Source organism: Dendropsophus ebraccatus, chromosome 3 (genome assembly GCF_027789765.1).
Source record: "Dendropsophus ebraccatus isolate aDenEbr1 chromosome 3, aDenEbr1.pat, whole genome shotgun sequence".
Taxonomy (NCBI): domain Eukaryota; kingdom Metazoa; phylum Chordata; class Amphibia; order Anura; family Hylidae; genus Dendropsophus; species Dendropsophus ebraccatus.
The window spans coordinates 11,250,893-11,274,509 of record NC_091456.1 but is presented as its reverse complement, the minus strand read 5'-3'; the positions used below and the strand labels follow the sequence as shown (position 1 = coordinate 11,274,509).

Below are 23,617 nucleotides of genomic sequence, written 5' to 3'. Positions count from 1 at the left end.
ATCATTCTGTTCAGCTTCTCTGTCACTAGTTTATGCTACCCTGAGAGAGGACACCATAAACCTACAGACAGTCTCTGCAAAGCAGGGATGGGGAACCTTCGGCCCTCCAGCTGTTGCAAAACTACAATTCCCATCATGCCTGGACAGCTGAAGCTTTAGGGAATGATAGGAATTGTAGTTTTGCAACAGCTGGAGGGCTGAAGGTTCCCCATCTCTGCTTTAAAGGGTTAAATGACCTTTGGGTCAATATCCCACCATCAGGTAAAATAGGCCTTTACAGGTTCTTAAAAAAAGAAGAGAACCAACCAGGCCTCTTCTCCCTGCAAAGGTCCCATAGCAGCTTCCTTATACACCATTATGGCATGAATACTTCCGATGCAATGAGGTCCTTGAATAGTGCATCTTACTGGTATTGTAGATGGTACTGGTATTGAGTAGAGGGTACTCCGAGCCGGCCTCACATTGTTAAACCTGTGAGCTTTTTTCTTTACTGTAAAGACATTTCTACTTTAAAAATATCTGCCCTGGACAGGTGGCAATCGCAGGAATCCGGCCAGATTTTCTCTGTCCTCATTTAGACCGTACACGGCTCACTGTGCCTTGGCGTGGAATCAAAACTTTTCAGTCTGCAACAAATGTTAAAAGCATCATTATTATTTAGTTTCTTCCTTATCGCTCGTTCGTACCGCAAAAGGGAAATGTTCTGCAGGCTGAAAATAAACTAGGAATGTGAATAGGCAAAAAAACAAACAAAAAAAATTTTGTAATTTTTTTTTTTATAATCACAAAGTCTAGCTTTTTTTTTTTTTTTTGTAACAGATTGTACGCATTCATTCACCAAAGGTATCAATCTATTGTTCTAACGTTGTCTAATACACACACACATACGTGCACATATACGTATCACAATGGAACCACAAAACTCCTAAATTGGAAAAGCAGCTGAGACCAAGGTCGCTGGTGGTGTTTCCAAAAATAATCCTGAAACAAAAGGCAGGAGCACCGCTTTGAATGTTATCTAGACATATATAGTTTCAATCAAATTCTTCAAGAAGTGTCAGTCTAAAATTTGCTTGACATTGCCAAACCACCAGCGAGTGGATCCCTTTAAAAGGCCAAGGAGAGCTGCCTGGCACATATAATAAAGAGCCATGTTTTCCTGATGGAAACAAGATGTGCTTTGTAGATGCCAATTGTTTCAAGTAGATTGGGTTTCACAAGCGCAGGCTGCATAATGATTTTCTTTGTGTAATTTTTTTTTAAAGAAACGGGTAAAGGAGGGGGATGTTTAATACAGATGACTGTGATATGTGGATTACAAAGAGGGAATTCTGCCTGCACATCATCCGTTGCTCTCACAACACGGCAGATACAATTACCTACGTCAATAATAGGATTCTTAATAACAACCTGGGCTGCTTCCAGTTCTGCACGGCAGCTGGTGGCTATTCTATCCCTATATAGATTCTGCTGTATAAAAACCACACAAAGGCCCATGTGTTGGGAGACTGGCACGGGTGGCATGGATATTTTTGGAAGTATTCACAATTAATAAATAAATATAGGCAACATTGTCTATTGGCGAGAATCCTGTGTATTCCAAAGAATGTCTCCCTGCATCCAGGTTTCCATTCATGGTGGGTGGATTCCTACAGGATACAAGATGCTATTAATTTAATTACCTACTTGTCATACAGTACAGTGTTATAGAAGGTGAGCCTTAAAGGGACAGGGTCATCAGGAAAGCACATATTGTTTCAATCAATCCGGTTTTTTTCCTTTAACATATATTTAAATAATATTTAGTGATTTTTTTCCCTAATATTTTTTTTCAATAAAATTATTCTGAAATTTAGCAGTTTTCATTATTACTACTAGGCTAAAAACTAAGCTGAGATTTACTGATCTGTACAGATTATTTCCCAGCAGCGTCCTTCTTATCAACACAAACAGGAATACAGTGACAGGTGACACCAGTATATAGATAACACAGACAGGAGTACAGTGACAGGTGACAGCAGTATATAGATGACACAGACGGGAGTACAATGACAGGTGACAGCAGTATATAGATGACACAGACGGAAGTACATTGACAAGTGACAACAATACATAGATAACACAGACAGGAGTACAATGACAGGTGACAGCAGTATATAGATGACACAGACGGAAGTACATTGACAAGTGACAACAATACATAGATAACACAGACAGGAGTACAGTGACAGGTGACACCAGTATATAGATAACACAGACAGGAGTACAGTGACAGGTTACACCAGTATATAGATAAAACAGGAGTACAGTGACATGTGACATCAGTATATAGATGACACAGACAGGAGTACAGTGACAGGTGACACCAGTGTAGAGATAACACAGACAGGAGTACAGTGACAGGTGACACCAGTATATAGATAACCCAGGAGTACAGTGACAGGTGACACCAGTATATAGATAACACAGGAGTACGGTGACAGGTGACACCAGTATATAGATAACACAGGAGTACAGTGACAGGTGACACCAGTATATAGGTAACACAGGAGTAAAGTGACAGGTGACACCAGTGTATAGATAACACAGGAGTACAGTGACAGGTGACATCAGTATATAGATAACACAGACAGGAGTACAGTGACAGGTGACACCAGTATATAGATAACCCAGGAGTACAGTGACAGGTGACACCAGTATATAGATAACACAGGAGTACAGTGACAGGTGACACCAGTATATAGATAACACAGGAGTACAGTGACAGGTGACATCAGTATATAGATAACACAGACAGGAGAACAGTGACAGCAAACACCAGTGTATAGATAACACAGACAGGAGTACAGTGACAGGTGACACCAGTATATAGTTAACACAGGAGTACAGTGACAGGTGACACCAGTATATAGATAACACAGACAGGAGTACAGTGACAGGTGACATCAGTATATAGATAACCCAGGAGTACAGTGACAGGTGACACCAGTATATAGATAACACAGGAGTACAGTGACAGGTGACACCAGTATATAGGTAACACAGGAGTACAGTGACAGTTGACACCAGTATATAGTTAACACAGGAGTACAGTGACAGGTGACACCAGTATATAGGTAACACAGGAGTACAGTGACAGTTGACACCAGTATATAGTTAACACAGGAGAACAGTGACAGGTGACACCAGTGTATAGATAACATATGCACAGTAGCTTCTGTTGATAACTCAGTGACCCCAAGCCCTGAAGAATGACCTCCATAAAGGTCACTGTGCATGCCCAGAAGTCTTTCCCATTCACCTGAATAGGACAAGTCCTGTCTATTGTCGCTTTTAGAGATGAGAGAACCGCCAGTCTAAACTAAGCAAATCGCTTTGTTTGATCGCCAAACGGCTTCCAACGCTGTTCCGCTCTCTGCCGCTCCACCCCTGGTGTTGGGAAAAGCTGGATTCAGTCCTGGAATTCTTTTAGACGGGCGATTCGCTCATCTCTAGTGCCTATGGTCTATGAGGCTTGCTGTAAAACGGGATTAGATGCTGCTACAACAGGTCAGACAAGATGGCAGCCCCATAATTATGTACAAAAAATGTAATTAAAAAAAAAAGACAATTGGAAGATTAAACTGATGATAAAAATAGAACATGTTTCAGTATCTGGCTCCAATCAGTGTAAAAGATCCAGGAAATTAATTCCCTTTAAAAAGCAATCAATAGAAAATCTATAACATCCCATAAAGTGCTGGCCAGGATATTCTATCACAGATAGTAGCTGGGGGTGATGGGAGGGGTGGCCGCCACTACCTCTCTGAGACAGCTCCTCTTGGCAAGGAATACGCTTTCCTATTATTTTTTATTCATGTTGCTTATATAGTAAAAACATATTCTGCAGCTGTATACAGAGACGGTAATTACATATATATACAGCCTTACCTCCAATGTGTATACAGAGACGGTAATTACATATATATACGGCCTTACCTCCAATGTGTATACAGAGACGGTAATCACATATATATACGGCCTTACCTCCAATGTGTATACAGAGACGGTAATTACATATATACGGCCTTACCTCCAATGTGTATACAGAGACGGTAATTACATATATATACGGCCTTACCTCCAATGTGTATACAGAGACGGTAATTACATATATATACGGCCTTACCTCCAAAGTGTATACAGAGAAGGTAATCACATACATACGGCCTTACCTCCAATGTGTATACAGAGACGGTAATTACATATATATACGGCCTTACCTCCAATGTGTATACAGAGACGGTAATTACATATATATACGGCCTTACCTCCAATGTGTATACAGAGACGGTAATTACATATATATACGGCCTTACCTCCAATGTGTATACAGAGACGTAATTACATATATATACGGCCTTACCTCCAATGTGTATACAGAGACGGTAATTACATATATATACGGCCTTACCTCCAATGTGTATACAGAGACGGTAATTACATATATATACGGCCTTACCTCCAATGTGTATACAGAGACGGTAATTACATATATATACGGCCTTACCTCCAATGTGTATACAGAGAACGTAATCACATATATATACGGCCTTACCTCCAAAGTGTATACAGAGAAGGTAATTACATATAGATACGGCCTTACCTCCAATGTGTATACAGAGACGGTAATTACATATATACGGCCTTACCTCCAAAGTGTATACAGAGAAGGTAATCACATACATACGGCCTTACCTCCAATGTGTATACAGAGACGGTAATTAGATATATACGGCCTTACCTCCAATGTGTATACAGAGACGGTAATTACATATATACGGCCTTACCTCCAAAGTGTATACAGAGAAGGTAATCACATACATACGGCCTTACCTCCAATGTGTATACAGAGACGGTAATTACATATATATACGGCCTTACCTCCAATGTGTATACAGAGACGGTAATTACATATATATACGGCCTTACCTCCAATGTGTATACAGAGACGGTAATTACATATATATACGGCCTTACCTCCAATGTGTATACAGAGACGTAATTACATATATATACGGCCTTACCTCCAATGTGTATACAGAGACGGTAATTACATATATATACGGCCTTACCTCCAATGTGTATACAGAGACGGTAATTACATATATATACGGCCTTACCTCCAATGTGTATACAGAGACGGTAATTACATATATATACGGCCTTACCTCCAATGTGTATACAGAGAACGTAATCACATATATATACGGCCTTACCTCCAAAGTGTATACAGAGAAGGTAATTACATATAGATACGGCCTTACCTCCAATGTGTATACAGAGACGGTAATTACATACATACGGCCTTACCTCCAAAGTGTATACAGAGAAGGTAATCACATACATACGGCCTTACCTCCAATGTGTATACAGAGACGGTAATTAGATATATACGGCCTTACCTCCAATGTGTATACAGAGAAGGTAATCACATATATATACGGCCTTACCTCCAATGTGTATACAGAGAAGGTAATTACATATATACAGCCTTACCTCCAATGTGTATACAGAGAAGGTAATCACATATATACGGCCACATATATACGGCCTCCAATGGGGTTCATAATGTAATTTCCCCCATCTCAGACAACTCAGAAATTCAAATTTGTGTTCAGATTATCAGAAATTAAAGGAAAGGTAAAAACAGGAACTTTAGCCACAGATACATTTACGCATTGCGGGGAGCAGGCTTGGTAGCTAGATTTAATGGGTTTCAGAAAGTTATATAGATATGTAATTTATTTCTATTTAAAAATCTCCAGTCTTCCCATACTTATCAGCTGCTGTATGTCCTGCAGGAAGTGGTGTATTCTTTCCAGTCTGACACAGTGCTCTCTGCTGCCACCTCTGTCCATGTCAGGAACTGCCCAGAGTAATAGCAAATCCCTACTGAAAACCTCTCCTGCTCTGGACAGTTCCTGACATGGACAAAGGTGGCAGCAGAGAGCACTGTGTCAGACTGGAAAGAACACACCACTTCCTGCAGGACATACAGCATCTGATAAGTATGGCAAGACTTGAGATTTTTAAATAGAAGTAAATTACAAATCTATATAACTTTCTGACACCAACTGATTTGAAAAAAAAAATATTTTCGCAAGATAACCCCTTTAACTTTGGTGAAAATCTGAGCCTGAATGCCCAGCACAAGTTACTTCCCTTTCCCAGTTATGTCATCACCAGATTACATTGCTCATCCATCCTAGCTGCCAAGTAGATCACTGGGGAGCTCTCAATATTGCTCTAATGTATTAAAGTGATGGTGGCTCTGCAGAATAAGCATGCCATCGCTATTTACTGCCTCCACGGCCGGAGAATCACATGTCTGGGACGTGTACAGTCATTTCTGGTGATGGCAGCTGACACTGGGATTGTTCCATTTACATTAAATAACGATTGATCAATAATCTGAAAACTTATTGCATATGTTTCATTAGAATAATCACAATGTCTGGCAATGTCATGGTTGTCTACCAAGGACTTTCAGAAGAGCCATACACTAGGCATGCCACTACAAGCACCACTTACCAGTATGGCCACTACAAGCACCTCTTACCAGTATGGCGACTACAAGCACCACTTACCAGTATGGCGACTACAAGCACCACTTACCAGTATGGCCACTATTTATATTTTGGGCCGTGCACAAAATTCTAACCTCATGTCCAGGTTGTGGTCCTGTACTAAACTGGTTGTTGTCATCCAATGCTTGTGGCTTGGATACAAAAGCTGTCAAAAAAGTGTTCAAGGAAACCCAGCGGCCTAGATACATATTCAATTCATACTTAAATAGTCACTGTTGTTATCCGGGTTTAAAGCAACGTTATAGATATGGCCACTAGGTGTCTCCCTTTACTGGGCATGTGTACAGCTGCTGGGTGTGCACATTCAGTACCAGAGAATTCTGGGGGTGCTCGCATTGTATGGTCAGCTCTCCTGTCACACTGCACCAAAACCACTGTAACCGCACAGTGACATTATACTGACTGAATTGTTATATAACAAACAACATTGTCTCCTGGCAAGCTGCAGAGCTGGTAATAGAATTAGCAATTGTAAATAATATAATAAGCCTAAGTTAATTGCCCTCAGTTGATATACCACCTGCAGGATGAGCAGGTGTCTCTCCTTGTGCGAGCGGCTAAGGACAGGGACTTCCTGTGTTCAGCTCTTTTTCTGAGCAGAAAAAAGACCAAATATCTGTCCATAGGGAGCATGGACTAAAGTTTGGCCGTATGTAGAACGTTGATTTAAACATAGAAAACTTAAATAAATAAAGTGAGTATATTGCCAAACTGCTAGCAATCCCAACCCTTGTTGATTTCTTATTTTTTATTTTTTGCGATAGGTACACTTTAATATAAAGAAGTCAAAAGCACTGGGGTTTCATTCTAAATCATATATACAACTGTAACTGTTTTTATTTTAAGGACGTAAAAAATATTTTTACTGATCAGAAAACACAAATCTAACTTCAAATACAATTTACACTAAAGTAAAAGCAAAAAGACTAAGAAGATATTTCTGACAAAAATATATAGTGGTCTCTCTCTTTCCATGGTTTTCTAGCCATAGATGCTCTGTTAGTATAAGTGTTAGGCTGGGTTCACACTACGTTTTTGGAATCCATTTTTTTCATCAGTTTTTTTTAAAGAAAACAGATGAAGAAATGGGTGGAAAAATGTATGCATATGGTTGCATCCGTTTTGATCTGTTTTTCCATTGAATTCAATAAAAAAAAAAAAAAAACGGGTCAAAATGGATTTTTAACGTACACAAAAACATAGTCCACCTTATTTTTGTGTCTGTTAAAAAAAAGGATGTTTTGATCCGTTTTACTTATAATGCAATTCAATGAAAAAACAGATCAAAATGGATGCCATCTGTTTTTCTTCCGTTTTTTTTTTTGTGCGCAAAAAACGGATAAAAAAACGGATTCCAAAAACGTAGTGTGAACCCAGCCTTATTGCTTGACGCATCTTTGTCTGACACGACGTGACGGTAGCAGTTTTCTCATTGCCCCAAGGGCTCCTACTCAAGAAGCCGTCATGCTCCTGTCACATCTGTGTTCACAATTTGAAAAACTTCTTCCAGACAAACCTGCTCTACGAAGAGTTGGCCAGATCATGTATACAGCATGGCCTATCCATAGTAGTTTGTGGATGGGCCATGCTGTATACATGATCTGGCCAACTCTGTCTATATGAAATACTTGATAAGCCCTATAAACAACAAGGGACATCACTATGGTAGGGAGAGCGAAGAACATGACACACTAGTCCCAGGTCTGATTAACATATGTTTCAAGTTAATATTTATCACACCCAGTTACACACATACATCTGAAATTATATATATATATATATATATATATATATATATATATATATATACACATACACACAACATTGCCGCCAGGTGACGGCAATGTTTCAGCCGTTAAGATTGCTCTGCAAGAGAGCTGAAACCTAGCTGTCACCTTTTGGATGGATAATGTCTGATAGATGCCGATCCCACACACCTACCTTGAGATCGAGGCCCCCATCCCCTCTAGCCGGATGTGGCTGCCAGAGGTGGTGAGGAAGCGGAGAACAGTCTGGTGTGTTATTTAGGCAGCTTATTTACCTAATAAAATAAATAAATAAAATAGGTAACCAATCCTCAAAGGTGCATAATGATAAGGTGGGTATACATTTATTCACAATGAGATAAGGAAATAGTAATATATTCAGTGGTCTAAAATGAATAAAAACATACAAAATATAAAATATATAGAATCAGCAATTGGAACCTAAAATTAAGAGACACTGGGCCCAGTGGTTACACCAATTATATGTCTCTTAATTTTAGGTTCCAATTGCTGATTCTATTTTAGACCACTGAATATATTACTATTTCCTTATCTCATTGTGAATAAATGTATACCCACCTTATCATTAGGCACCTTTGAGGATTGGTTACCTATTTTATTTATTTATTTTATTAGTTTTCTACCCTTGGCACAGAGTCGACCTTTGACCTCAGGTGCATTTTTTATAGAGAGCTCCACTATTTTTTTCTTTTTCCAGCTTATTTACCTCCCATTAAAGTGCTGCCTTTTTTTTTTTTTTTTTTTTTACAACTTTCATTAACGTCAATAGGAGTTGTGCAAACTGTGCAAAACTCCTCTGTATTTAGCTTTCTGTCCACCACCATTAGTCACACTAAAACCAGAGGGGACAAGGAAGCCCTCAATCGTTGTCCCTTCTCTGGGACCTGTATCTATCAGACACTTATGGTATACGTCCTATGGACATGAGAATACCCATCGATGACTTCTGTAAATGTAGGGAGTGTTTATAAGACGAGGCGGTCTTCTCCTGCTTCCTGGATAATGCGCTCAGTCGGCGACTGGTTTTGTTGTTTCAGGATACACATCTTCTTACATTCCATAAGTTGTTCAAAATCTTTCCACATCTTCACTTGTTTCATGTTAGGACCGTGGCTTTCTCGAATCGATTTCTGCTTCTCTCTTAATTTCTGTCATTCAAAATATTAATAAAAAATAATAAGACATATGTTCTAGAATGGGATGCTCTTTAATGTGTGTGCAATTATTAGCTGTACATGGATCTAGCCAATGCATAATCACTGGACGACATCCAGTTTGTTCACCCCTTAAAGGGAACCTGTCACCATGAAAATGCTACACAAGCTATCGCCATCTTTTTATAGAGCAGAAGGAGCTGAGCAGATTGATATATATCTTTATGGGAAAAGATTCAGTGTAACTTGTAATTTATTGATTGGAATCTCTGTTTCCAAGCTAAAGAGCCCAGTCTATTGAGTGACTCCGCCCACTGGACTCCTTAACACAGAATAAGCAGGGATTTCGCTCAACATATTACAAGTTATACTGAATCTTTTCCCACAAAGTTATATATCAATCTGCTCAGCTCTTCCTGCTATATAACATGATGCCGATAGATTAGATAGCATTGTCATGGTGACAGGTTCCCGTTTAGGTGCTAAAGTCATTTATCTAAACTAATCACGTGTCCTCCACAGATGTCAAAATTTGCACTGCATTTCAGTCCTGAGACCTGCCGTGATCGCTAGTTACAAGTGGGTGAAGCACGCTCCACTCAACTTCAACCACAGAATCCGATTCATTCACTCTATATAAGATAATGAAGCGAATGAGTTGGAATACATGGCCGGGTGGGTGTCTGGAGGTGACTGTCATAGCTGGACAATGCATTCAATAAAGGAAGGCTTCCGGCCTGCTAGCTGATCACTGATAGTAATTCCCGCTAGCATCTGTGGGTTGCCACATACTTCTCATAAAAAATTACGATGCCATCAAGTGCCGAACCTGTGGCTCTCCTTTATGAATAACAGAGCGGTGACCTTAAAGGGATTATATCATGAAGTCAAGTTGGTAAAATCAGATGTGTACCATATACATATATGTAAAGGAGTACAAATTAAGTAACTTATAACCCTGTACTGTTTTTCTCCCCCATGGATTTAATTGTTTCCTGGTTTCCTCTCTGAAACACGACCAATTGCCTATATCTGTCATACAGTACAGTTTCAGAAATGCTTAGACTCAATCTTTTTAGTGACACAACCCCTTTAAGACCAATTATTCTGTGATTATTTAATCTGTTTAATGATTTAAAACAAACAGCTAAAGCTGATCAGATAAAACACGCCAAACACCCAGATAAAACATTCTGATGTGACAAATAACTGAAAATGACAGTCTCCCCTTATCGGTAGTTTGGGAGGCAATGAAATTAGGTTAAAGTTCATTTTCTGTACAAAACTTCAATGGGAAAATCCTTGTTGTGTTTGTACAAAAACAAAATAGAGATCTAGCGTCATGCTGCTTTAGCTTTTTGTTTGAGGGAAGTAACCGACTACTGCCAAGTGTGAACTAAGAGTGGTATTATATGGGACGATTTTTCGGTGATTAGCGATCGCAAACAACGACTATGACAAACTATCTTAAATCCTTTACCCTGTTAGGCTATGTTCACAGTACGTATATATTTTCATAAAACTACGATTGCAACAATGGCCGTGCGCCGTGCTTGTGCACCGGTCTTCGTAATTACCCCCCTATGTGTATGCACTCCGGCTGGGATTCCATAGACGACAGTGTAGCGTACTTGTACGCCGGTCTTATATTAGGGCTCGGCCCCTTTTCTCCGGCAGGATTCACTAAAAGGTATACGCCTCTCAGTGAATCCGGCCGGCGGGGCGCACGAACTGCGCCCGGCGTACCAAATCTACACCTGCTTTCAGCAGGTGTAGATTTGCGCCATAATTTGCGACTGCGAGCAGGGGTAAATCATGACTCATCAAACTCCGCCAGCCCGCCCACCGGGTGAGCCGGGCGTACGCCAGGGAGAAGGGAAGAATTTGCACCTTCTCCCTGGTGTACACAGTGGCGGTCTTTGGCACCAAGCATCCCAAGCGATCGCTTGGGGCCCCCAACATCCAGGGGGGCCCCCACGCCCCGCTCTTGTGCTCAAGACCGCTGGACAGGGCCGCTGCCCCGCTCGTTGCTGCCATCTGAACTGTAACTATGAGCACTCGTAATGAGCGCTCATAGTTACATGCAACAGCACTGACAGGGCGGGGGACATTGTCCCCCTTCCTGTCAGTCACTCTTGTGGCTGCAGGAAGGGTTTTCCCTGCGGTCACAAGTGGCAGCTTTGTCCTTGTGGTGTCGGTGCTCGAGTGATCGGCGCCAGGACAAGGGGAGTGCAGCCTCTTGTGATCGCAGGGAAAACCCTTCCTGCGGCCACAAGAGTGAAGAGAAGAGGAGACACCCGGACCCAGGTGAGTATAAGTGTTTGTTTTATTGTGTTATATACTATATAAGAGGGGGAGCACACAGGGGTCTGTTTAGCTGGGTCGAGCGCACATCGGGGGTCTATATAAATGGGGGGAGCACACAAGGGGGCTATAGACTACTGGGCCTTCACATAGGCGTCTCTATACTACTGGCGCAGCACACAGGGGGTCTATATACTACTTGGGGCAGCAGAATGGGGTCTATATACAACTTGGAGAGCACACAGGAGGTCTATATCCAAGTGGGGGAGCAAACAGGGGGGCTATATACTACTGGGGGGACACACAGGGGTCTATATACTACTGGGGGAACATACAGGGGGTCTATATACTACTTGTGACGCACACAGGTGGTCTATATATAACTGGGGGAGCACACAGGGGTCTGTATACTACTGGGGCAGTACACAAGGGGTCTATATAATACTGGTGGGGCACACAGGGGGTCTATATACTACTGGGGGAACCACACAGGGGGTTATATACTACTGGAGGAGCACACAGGGGTTTATATCCAAGTGGGGGAGCACATAGGAGGTCTATATCCAAGTGGGGGAGCACACAGGGGGGCTAAATACCCCTGAGGGAGCACACAGGGGGCCTATATACTAGTGGGGGAGCACACAGGGGGTATATACAACTGGGGGCAGCACACAGGGGGTCTATATACAACTGGGGCAGCACACAGGAGGTCTATATACTTTTGGGGGAACACACGGGGGGCTATATATAACTGGGGGAACACACATGGGTCTATATACTACTGGGGGAAGCAAACAAGGGGTATATACTACTGGGGACAGGACACAAGGGGTATATACTATTGGGGGCAGCACACAAGGAGTATATATTACTGGCAGTAGCGCACACACAGCGGTCTATTGTTTTGGAACGCGTGTCGAGGGGGGGGGGCCCCAGACATAACTTCGCTTGGGGCCCCAGAAATGCCAAGACCGCCCCTGGGTGTACATTTAATAAATGTCCCCCATAGTATACACTCCGGCCGGGATCTCTATGTCAGTTTTCTGCAGATGCTATTCATTGAATAGCGGACGCAGAAAACCCTGTCAGTGCACACTGTGGAACGAGTAGCTCTGGCCGTACGCTCCATAGTGTGCAGTGGAGAATTCTGATGCGGTCGCACACGGATGTGCCCGCATCAGAACTCAGAGGCGCTAAAGATCATCCGGCCGGTACTGCAGGACCGTCTGGGATGATCTTTTCTGAGGCCAGCCGTCACAGAACAGCCAGTCTCTTGCAAGGTCTGAACATGGCCTTACACAGGTGATGATGGTTCCTCTGATAGTTCTTGCGTTCATCCTTTCCTGGCTCATACACCAGGGACCTAAAAAAAAACGTGTTATTTACACCGAACGATGATCGAACAAACTGTGAATGATCATTGATGAAAATAGGTTCAGATTCTATCAAACGATCAACCATTTCTCGTTGGACGTTTAATCATTGCCTGCTACAACACAAAATGATTGTCGATTAAATCTGAACGATCTAACGATTTTTTTGAAGGATAAAGGTCCCATGTAATACGGCCCTAAGCCTTATGAGGGCATCTGTGAGATGTAAAAAGCTTAAAGGGGTATTCCAGGGGTATCCACAGGTTATGAGAAAAGTAGGAGATTGCAGGGGGTCCGAGCTCTGTCCCCCCTCCCCCGCGCTGATCTCCGTATAGGGCCTTGGCTTCTGTATTATCAAGAGCTGCAGGTACGACATTTGACCCAAGGCTATAGTCATTCCTATGGAACGACGGAAAGAGCTGAGTATGCCGGTAGAGCGATGTACTTGGCTCTTTCCTTTGGCTCCATGGGAATCAATAGAACTCTATTCATTACACAGAAGTCGGGCCCGATACGGAGATTGGCAGGGGGACCCCTATCCCCCTATCCACTGCAAATTTTTCCTGCAATACCTCTTTAGGCCACGTTCACACAACGTATGTGTTGCATAAATCACGGCCATTGTTGCAATTTGAAACAACGGCCATGATTTATACAACACATACGTTGTATGGGAATGAACGTGTCAGTTCACACAATGGTTCTGGCCGCACGCTCCATTGTGTGCAGCGGGTGCGCCTGCATCCGAATTCACCAGAAGTGAAGATCACCCGGGCAATACTGCAGTACCGGCCGTTCTGTGAAAATATATATAGTGGTGCCTTGGATTAGGAGCATAATTTGTTCCGGGGCGGTGCTTGTAATCCAAATCCATTCTTAAACCAAAGCAAATTTTCCCATAAGAAATCACTGAAATGCAGACAATTGGTTCCACACCCCAAAAATAATGATTTATTATTCTGAATAACATGTAGAACAGATGAAACAAACATTCAGAAACAGCAGAATCTGTGATATTATAAGTTACTGTACAGTATAGCAATCAGCATGTGGTGTATAATGTATAGTAACTGTATAACCCTAAAAACAGCAGCAGCTTGTAGATACAGGATGGAGCTGAAGATCCCCATAATGCAGTAGTGTAGTACAACAGGCTAGAATAGAGAAGCAGGGCTGCTGTCAGAGGTCTGTGTGGTCACATGACAGCATTGGGGAAGGGGGGGTGTTCAGCATGGACCAATCAGGACTGACAGACTGCAGGAAGCATGAAGGAATGAGCAGGGCAGATGTGGGCACAGACTCTCTGTCCGGGGAGAGAGGGGTTACAGCTATGTAGAGATGACCTCCACAGTCCTGTCCCCTGATGTAAGCCCCAGCCTGAAGTAGATCTGCTATGATTTGAAGGGTGAGGGAGACTTCCTGGGTCAGAGTACAGGGCTGTAGACCCCACTATGCAGACCATGCCCCTACCCCACTTGCACTCCCACTCAGTACAGGGAGCTCTTACACCAAAGCAATGCTCTTAAACAAAGTCACAATTTTGAAAAACTGTGAGCTCTTAAACCAAAACGCTCTTAAACCAAGGTATCCCTGTACATACATACATACATATATATATATATATATATATATATATATATTATTTTTTGGGGGGAAGTTGCACCATGATATAATTAATTCAACATATAAAGAAACACATCCGCACACTTTCCTTAACAATCTCACACCAGCCCAGGCCTGCATAACTCCTGCTATATATAGTGATCTTACAACCAAAGATATATTTATGAATGTGTTTATTCATACTATTTGGAAGGCCGGTGTTCCTATTCATTTGTGCATAACAATGTGGGATAGTATGTTCCAACCACAGGCACATACATAGAAGCTTAACACTGCCAGAACCTGCCTTTCCCTAATAGGATTACAGCGCTGTCTGAAGAACAGGTGTGACTTATAATTGGGATGATGAAAAAGGTGTTGTGTGTGCACAACATCTCCATGGAGAGTGACTTTCCATTATTTAGATGAAATGCGACCGACCAGGATCACGTTACATTTGATGAATCATTGCAGGAACCTCTGCAGACGTCACCAGCCTGTGCCTCAACCCCAAAGCCGGCACTAGGCCTGGTTCTCACAGTCTGCGCTGGAGGACTGGGGGGTTCCTACAACAATCATATGGCTTTAGACTTGAGAAGTGCTGGTTTATCCAACAGAGGGCATGGGAAACGGACACTATCTGCAGAGCACAGCCCGTCCTCGGCTTAGCTGGAGCAGCTCTGGGTTACGATAAAAGCCTGGCCACTATAAATAGTCACAGGAAAATACACTCCCGCCCTGTCATTTTTACATTTCTCCCTGTCTTAAGAGGGAAACGTTTTTCAGACTATGTGAACTAAGAAGTTGTGTGTAGTTGTTTCTATACAAGTTTAAAGGTTTAAGTGACATAACAGCATGGAGTTTGGAGTGACGTTAACTATTTACTTAAAGTGTCACTGTCGCTTACATTTTTTTTTTCTTCAGAAATCAATAGTCCAGGCGATTTTAAGAAACTTTGTAATTGGGTTTATTAGCTGAAAAAAGCATTTTTATCATGAAAAAGCAGTGTGAAGCTCTCCCCCTGTCTTCATGGTTTTCTATGGAGAGGGGAGGGGGTGTAGGGAGATGAGACACCAAAACAGGACAACAAAGAGTTAATTTACAGCTACATCTCCTCTGAAGTCAGCACTGACCTCTCTGACCTCTGAATACCAGCTTTCATACACCTCTCACTGTGTAATCCTTTGTTCTCTGCTGGTGACTAATCTCCCTCCTCCCCCCTCCCCTCTCCATAGGTTACACTGGGCTCAACTGATGTAAAAGAGTCAAGATTTCCTGATAATGAGCAGTGAATGAGAGAGGAGGGCGGGACCTGGGGAAAGTCTTTTTGAATGTAGATAATGGCAGATTTGCCTAATAAACCTAATAACAAAGTTTCTTAAAATCGCCTGGACTAACTGCAAAAACAAACAAACAAAAAAAAAAAGAGAGTGACATTTTAAATAATAAAACCTTCAAAAGATGCAAAAAAGAAAAACACACACACACACTAGTAAGTTTATTCACTTATATTCCCTCCCGAATATAATTACATGCTACAATCTCAGTCATAAATATTATTACTAGAAAAGTATGGCAAGTGAATTTCTGGCAAAACACATTAGAGTTTTATACGTATAAAGTCCTGTGGTTTCTTTCACATACACATAGGTGAATATAGCCACATGCCATATGAATGGACCCATAACGCCTGACATTTTGTTTTTTTTTTGTTTGCTCCAGTAAGTATTTTGGCTACATTGAAAGAGAAATTTAAAATTTTTATTTTGGTATCCTAGTAGCGGGGTTTTTTTTTGGTGTGAGTTTTTGCTGAAACAGAAGCTATGAAATATTTGGTCCCAAATGTGATAATAAGAGCTCCTGTTGATGTAGACGCTGCTCTACACATGCACATGTTGACCTATTATACTTTTGTATGTTTTTTTTTTTTTTTTGCTTGTATACGATTACAACTGTGTATATTAGATGCAATTGCAAGATGTAATGCATTTCTATAAAATTCCTCTGTTAGAAAGTTAAAGAAGCATTCCATTTTTTTTTTATTGTTCCCCCGGCTGCATGCTGCCACATATACTTACCAATGAGGATCGGTGTCCTGTGGCGCAGCTTCGTTCCGGTCCTGTGGCGCCGCTCGCATCCCGCTGGATGACGTCACCGCTCTTCTGACCCCTCTTCTATCTATAGGTCTGTTAGAGGCCGGAAGTCAGGGCCTCCTATGCATCTCTATGACAGCGCTCTGATAGAAATGCTCCTGACTTCTGGCCTTCTGAGCTGCAGAGCTGAAGAGGCCACGTGGGCGCAGTGTGATCCAAGCGGCGGCATAGGATGGGAACAAAGCTACACCTGCAGCCCTATATATATATATATATATATATATATATATATATATATATATATATATATATATAATAAAAAAAACAACAATGCTTCTTTAACCCCTACTGTGCGTCCTGGTGTCGCTAGGGGTGTTCAGAAGGGGGCTGTGCAGTGACCCCGCTCTGAAGCACCGCGATCCCAGGTGCTATCTGCAGCCCGGGACCGCGGCTATTAGCGGGCATGGTCCAATCGCCGTGCCCACTAATTAGCCATTTAGATGCAGCTGTCAAAGTTGACAGCTGCATTTAAATAGCTGTTTTCCCCATTCCTGGTGGTTTAAGGGGGATCCCCCCGCGATGCTATCGTGGAGGAGCAATCCCTCCATCTGAGCCGGCTGGGTGTCTGCGCTGTAATGGCACTGATCCCAGCTCGGCAATCTATTGCTCTCGGCTGCAGCAGCTGAGAGCAATAGAACACTGATCTCATGGAATAACCCTAACCCCAGGGGGAATAACCCCAACCCTAGAGGGACTTCTAGTTAGCATGTAAAGAAAGAAAAAAAAAAAATTGATTAATAAAAAAATACACTCCCCAAATAAACATCTAGATCACCCCCCTTTTCCCATTTTATAAATAAAAAAAATAAAATAAACAAACATATTTGGTATCGCCGCGTGCGTAATCATCCAAACTATTAAATTATCTTATACCTGATTTCTCACGGTAAACAGTGTAAGCGCAAAAAAAATCCAAAATGCAAAATTATGCCTTTTTGGTAGCATCAAATCCAGAAAAATTGTAATAGAAAGTGATCAAAAAGTCGTATATACTCAAACAAGATACCGATAGAAAGTATAGATCATGGCGCAGAAAATGACAGCTCACACAGCCCCATAGACCAAAGGATAAAAGCGCTCTAAGCATGGTAATAGAGTGATTTTAAAGGACAAGTGCCATGAAAAACTTTTTACCAGTAATTGAAGCACATTACAAAGTTATATAACTGTGTAATATGCTTCAATCACCTATCTGCCTCCCTTCCCTGTCTTTTCCCCCCTCCACCCCCCACCAGGAAGTGTCCTAACTCACACAAGCTCTTCTCTCAGCTCCTTCTCCTGTTAGACCAGCCTCCCCCTCCCCTGCCTTGTCAGGTGACTCAGCTTGCTCAGCTCCCATTGGCTGAACAACTGCAAGCCATCACTTGGACTGGGGAGGGGGGGCTGCTGTAACAGGACCTAGAGCAGCGCTCCTGATGATGACTCATCCTCACAAGAAGGAGCTGCCTGGTGACGGCAGTAATTAGGTCTGTGTGAATTAGGACACTTCCTGGTGAGGGGGGAAAGACAGGGAAGGAGGACAGACAGGTGATTGAAGCATATTACAGAGTTATATAACTTTGTAATGTGCTTCAATTACTGGGAAAAAGTTTTTCATGGCACTTGTCCTTTAAGGAACATTTATTTTTTTTAAAAAGGTTTTAATTTTTATTTAAAAAAATAAAATAAAAGTTACAGAAGTTACATATTGTTGTAATCGTAATAACTTGTGGAACATGTATAACAAGTCTGTTTTACCCCAGGGCGAACAGCGTAAACACAAACCTCCCTAAATAAAAAAAATGCGTTTGATTTTCAATTTCACCACACATTTAATTTTTTTCTGGTTTCGCATTGTACTTTAGGAAAAAATTAAGCCTGTCGTTGCAAAGTACAATTAGTGGCGCAAAAAATAAGGGCTCATGTGGGTTTCTAGGTGAAAAAATGCAAGTGCTATGGCCTTTTAAGCACAAGGAGGAAAAAATGAAAGAGCAAAAATGGAAATTGGCCCGGTCCTTAAAGTGACTCTGTACCCACAATCTGTCCCCCCCAAACCACTTGTACCGTCAGATAGCTGCTTTTAATCCATGATCTGTCCTGGGGTCCGTTCGGCAGGTGATGCGGTTATTGTCCTAGAAAACAACTTTTAAACTTGCAGCCCTGTGTCAAACTGGCGTAGCCTAGAGTGTCTGTGCATTAGGCTGGCACACACTCTCTGTCCCTCCTCCCCGCCCTCCTCATCATTAGGAATGCTCCAGGCAGATTATCTCCTATTGATCAGCTGTGTGAGCACGGCACACGGGCGGGATCGTTAAGGCACCTGTGCAGTGTTGACTACAGAGGAATAGGAAAAATCCTGCCAGTGGCGTTCCTAATGATGAAGAGGGTGGGGAGGAGGGACGGAGGGGCGGTGCAAGGTTAGGGCACAGATACTCTAGGCCACGCCAATTTGACACAGGGCTGCAAGTTTAAAAGTTGTTTTTTAGGACAATAACAATCACCTACTGAACGGACCCCAGGACAGATCTTGGATTAAAATTAGCTATCCGAAGGTACAAGTGGTTTGTGGGTACAGAGTCACTTTAAGGTTACAAACACACTTGGCCGGTCTGCAGCGAGTCTCCATGCTGTGTTTTTGCAGCGAGACTCGCTGCAGATCCCGGCCCTATACTTTTAATGGCAGACAAACACGCAGCAGGGATGTACATCCCTGCTGCGAGTTTGTCTGCAGCCCACCCCATTAACCCCCCGGCCGCCGGAGCTGATACTTCACCTGATCCCGGCTCCGGCGGTTCTCGATGTCTTCAGCAAGCCGGAGCGGGGACCAGGTGAAGTATATGCTCCAGCCAGCCGCCCGCAGCCCCGGCCGCCCGATCGCACGCCCCCCCCCGCAGCACCGATCGCACGCCCCCCCCCCCCAATGGCCCCCCCCCGCAGCACCGATCGCTCGACCCCCCCCCGCAGCACCGATCGCTCGCACGCCCCCCTGCAGCCACAGCCGCCCGATCGCCCCCCCCCCCCCCGATGGTGCGATGCAGGTGGGCGATCGGTGCTGCCGGGGGGGCGATCGAGCGGCCGGGGCTGCGGGGGCGGGGGGGGGGGTGGGCGATTGGGGGGGGGGGGGGCGTGCGATCGGTGCTGCGGGGAGGCGATCGGGCGCCCGGGGCTGCGGGCGGCTGGCTGGAGCATATACTTCACCTGGTCCCTGCTCCGGCTTGCTGAAGACATCGGGAACCGCCGGAGCCAGGATCAGGTGAAGTATCAGCTCCCGCGGCCGGGGGGTTAATGGGGTGGGCTGCAAACAAACTCGCAGCAAGGATGTACGTGTTTGTCTGCCATTAAAAGTATAGGGCCGGGATCTGCAGTGAGTCTCGCTGCAAAAACGCAGCATGAAGGCTCGCTGCAGACCCGCCAAGTGTGTTTGTAACCTAAGGGGTTAATGTGAAAAATATATATATATATATATGGCTGTTAGACGCACGTCAAGACAACTGCAATTGTAATTGTCCATTCTTAGAAATTATATAGGGTTTGGGGGCCATATTTTATAGGTTTTTAAAGTTTAAAATTTTCCAGAATAAAACAAGATTTTTCCGTCCTGGTGAGTGATATGTGCAGGTAGACATGGTAGTCTGTATGAACTGCTATTTCTGTTGGGTCCAGTGGTTTATGGTGACCAAGGGCAATAGCTGCATAAAGCAGAGCAATGGATGCTCTGTCCTTTCCTCTCTCCCCATTCCGCTCTCATAGGACAAAAGAAAACCAGTGAAAGAGAAACTAACTTAAGCATTTAAATGGTTAACCTGAGCCCTAACAATGTGCGCCATTTTTCATCTCCAGCTTTCCTTACTGACACGGAGAGGTTAACAATGTAACCATAGGTTTTTAAATAAATGAACCGCGATTTTCCTTTGCAACGGCGTATCTGTAACTAAAGGAACACTTCTGTCAATCACACGACATCTTGTCAAACCAAAGACGTATACAAGGGAACTAGAACCACTCGTATTTTTACTGTAAAAGGAAATGTTTGACATCTATTTTAGTCTCTCGCCGTCATTGTACTATAGGAAAAAAATAGCTAAAAGGTTTACAATTTCTAGCAAAGGGAAAATACACTGCAGCTTTATCCATAAACCCTGTATTCTTAATAATCATTTATTATAGCGCAAACCATCCCAATTCACAAGATTAAAAAACTATTCAGCTTTACTGGACACACGCAGTCATCTAAACGCCATGCAGGCCACCATGGGGATGGATCATGTTACACAAGGGCGCTACATAACAACACTAGTCATAGCTTTTGAAAAAGCGAAATCTATTAAATAAATCCAAATATTTTCAGATGAACAATTTTTTTTTACAGTCGTTTTAATTACATTTTTAGGATTTTTAGAAATCCTAGGTGTCCAGTTTGGTAACATGGCACCATCTACTTAAAGGAGAAGTCCGGCAATTTTTTTTAATAAAAGTATAGTATTACTTCCCAAAAGTTATACAAATCCCCAATATACACTTACTACGGGAAATGCTTATAAAGTGCTTTTTTTCCCTGCACTTACTACTGCATCAAGGCTTTACTTCATGGATAACATGGTGATGTCACTTCCTGGATAACATGGTGATGTCACTTCCTGGATAACATGGTGATGTCACTTCCTGGAAAACATGGTGATGTCACTTCCTGGATAACATGGTGATGTCACTTCCTGGATAACATGGTGATGTCACTTCCTGGATAACATGGTGATGTCACTTCCTGGATAACAGGGTGATGTCACTTCCTGGATAACAGGGTGATGTCACTTCCTGGATAACATGGTGATGTCACTTCCTGGATAACAGGGTGATGTCACTTCCTGGATAACATGGTGATGTCACGACCCGACTCACAGAGCTGTGCGGGCTGTGGCTGCTGGAGAGGATGATGGCAGAGGGATGTTCAGTGTCCCTCCAGTGCCCTGTGTCCCTCAGGGTCCCCCTGGCATCATCCTCTCCAGCAGCCCGCACAGCTCTGGGAGTCGGGTCGTGACATCACCATGTTATCCAGGAAGTGACATCACCGTGTTATCCAGGAAGTGACATCACCATGTTATCCTGGAAGTGAAGCCTTAATGCAGTAGTAAGTTAAGGGAAAAGCGCATTGGTGTATATTGGTGATTTGTATAACTTTTTTTTTTTTTTTTTGAGGGGGGGGGGGGGGGGCAATACAATACTTTAATAAAAATGTTCTTCTTTAAATGGGGGGGGGGTTATTAGAGGCCTAGAGGAGAAGAGGGATCAAGCAAAGTGTTTCAGATATGAACAATTCTAAGACTAGGATACACCAGACCTGTGCTGTAGAACACATGGAAAAGGCCTAACACCACCAGTCTGTAGAAGTTAGTATACTCTAGTTACACCAACCCTGGACCATGCACAAACAGCAGAGAGTCTCTATACCAGGGAGAAAAAGTAATTTATAACAAAGAGCATAATGGGAGATAGAGAGAAACAAAACCAGCCAAATACTATACTCCATCCCATACCTGAGAAGGGTAATAAATAACATGATTGTTAATATGAGAGCTGGATGGCTGCAGGGCACAGAACACACATACGGAAAACATTAGTCATAAGGCTGTATTAAAGTGTTTAAGGTAAAAAAAAAAAAAAAAAAAGAAGAAAAGAAAAATGTTAAAAATAAGATAGAATTGCCTACCTGTCCGCCCAGTTCAGATACCACAAAAATCTACTTGTTATGGTGGTTCTCTATTTCTTGGCTGTGCTTTCTGGTTGAACAATTGCTTAGTACTACATTTTCCAGAAATCCATCTGTAGCAGAACATCTAATTTCACTACAGATAACTGCACTGGGGTTACAGCACCTGCTGCATTCATTCCATGTGTGCTCTATAGCATAATTCATACCTCACTCTCCCTAAATGTCAGATATATATATATATATATATATATATATATATATATATATATATATATTTATATAAACACACACACACACACAGTGATAACGCTATTAGTATTAATAGAAATATGTTCTATATTTATATAAATATTCTAATACAATTTTTTAATGCCGAAATCCCCCTTTAAGAGCTTTTTTAAATTTGGAAGCTGCTAAAACAAAAAGGCAAAATAAAATTAGAGGGGTTGTCCAGGGTAATCACATAAATTGCTATGCTGTTGGGGCTGCGAGGATATGACGGTGCGGTATACTTACCTGTCCCGCTCCCCCCGCAGTATAGCCATTTATGTGATTATCCCAGACAACCCCTATAAACTATGCATTACACTGCACCATACAGCCACACAATGTATTTCTTACCTTTCCCAAATTTTCTTGCTCTTGGATATTCTTTGAATATTGGTCCCTAAGGGTTAAAAAACAAATATTTTAAAGGCTTTACATTGGATTCGAAGACATAACGGTCCGTATATATAGCAAAGAGTTTCGGCAAATACAGCTTATTGATTGTATAATAAAATATAATTATTATATAGTAGAACATAATGTAACAGTTTATCATCAGAAGATGAAAGCATCTGGTCTTGTCCAGTCTTGTTTCTTTATTATTCCTGTAGCAGTAGAAAGTGTTTTAATGTATTTATTTTCATAGACAGATGGGAACAGAG

At 42.4% G+C, this 23,617-nt stretch overlaps 1 protein-coding gene across 2 annotated transcripts in view; it reads right to left on the bottom strand.

Moving 5' to 3' along the window:
- Positions 1-220: 220 nt before the first annotated feature.
- IFT81 (intraflagellar transport 81) overlaps positions 221-23,617 on the bottom strand; it is a 92,594-nt gene continuing 69,197 nt past the window's right edge. The window contains exons 18-21 of one of the 2 annotated variants that reach the window (XM_069960910.1): positions 23,310-23,355; positions 9,459-9,564; positions 6,704-6,774; positions 221-721 (exon numbers count right to left, since the gene is read on the bottom strand). In XM_069960910.1, coding sequence (XP_069817011.1) covers positions 575-721; positions 6,704-6,774; positions 9,459-9,564; positions 23,310-23,355 — 370 coding nt within the window. In that variant the 3' untranslated portion in view covers positions 221-574. The remainder of the gene's footprint in view (positions 722-6,703; positions 6,775-9,458; positions 9,565-23,309; positions 23,356-23,617) is intronic. The other variant, XM_069960911.1, reaches the window with a different exon arrangement.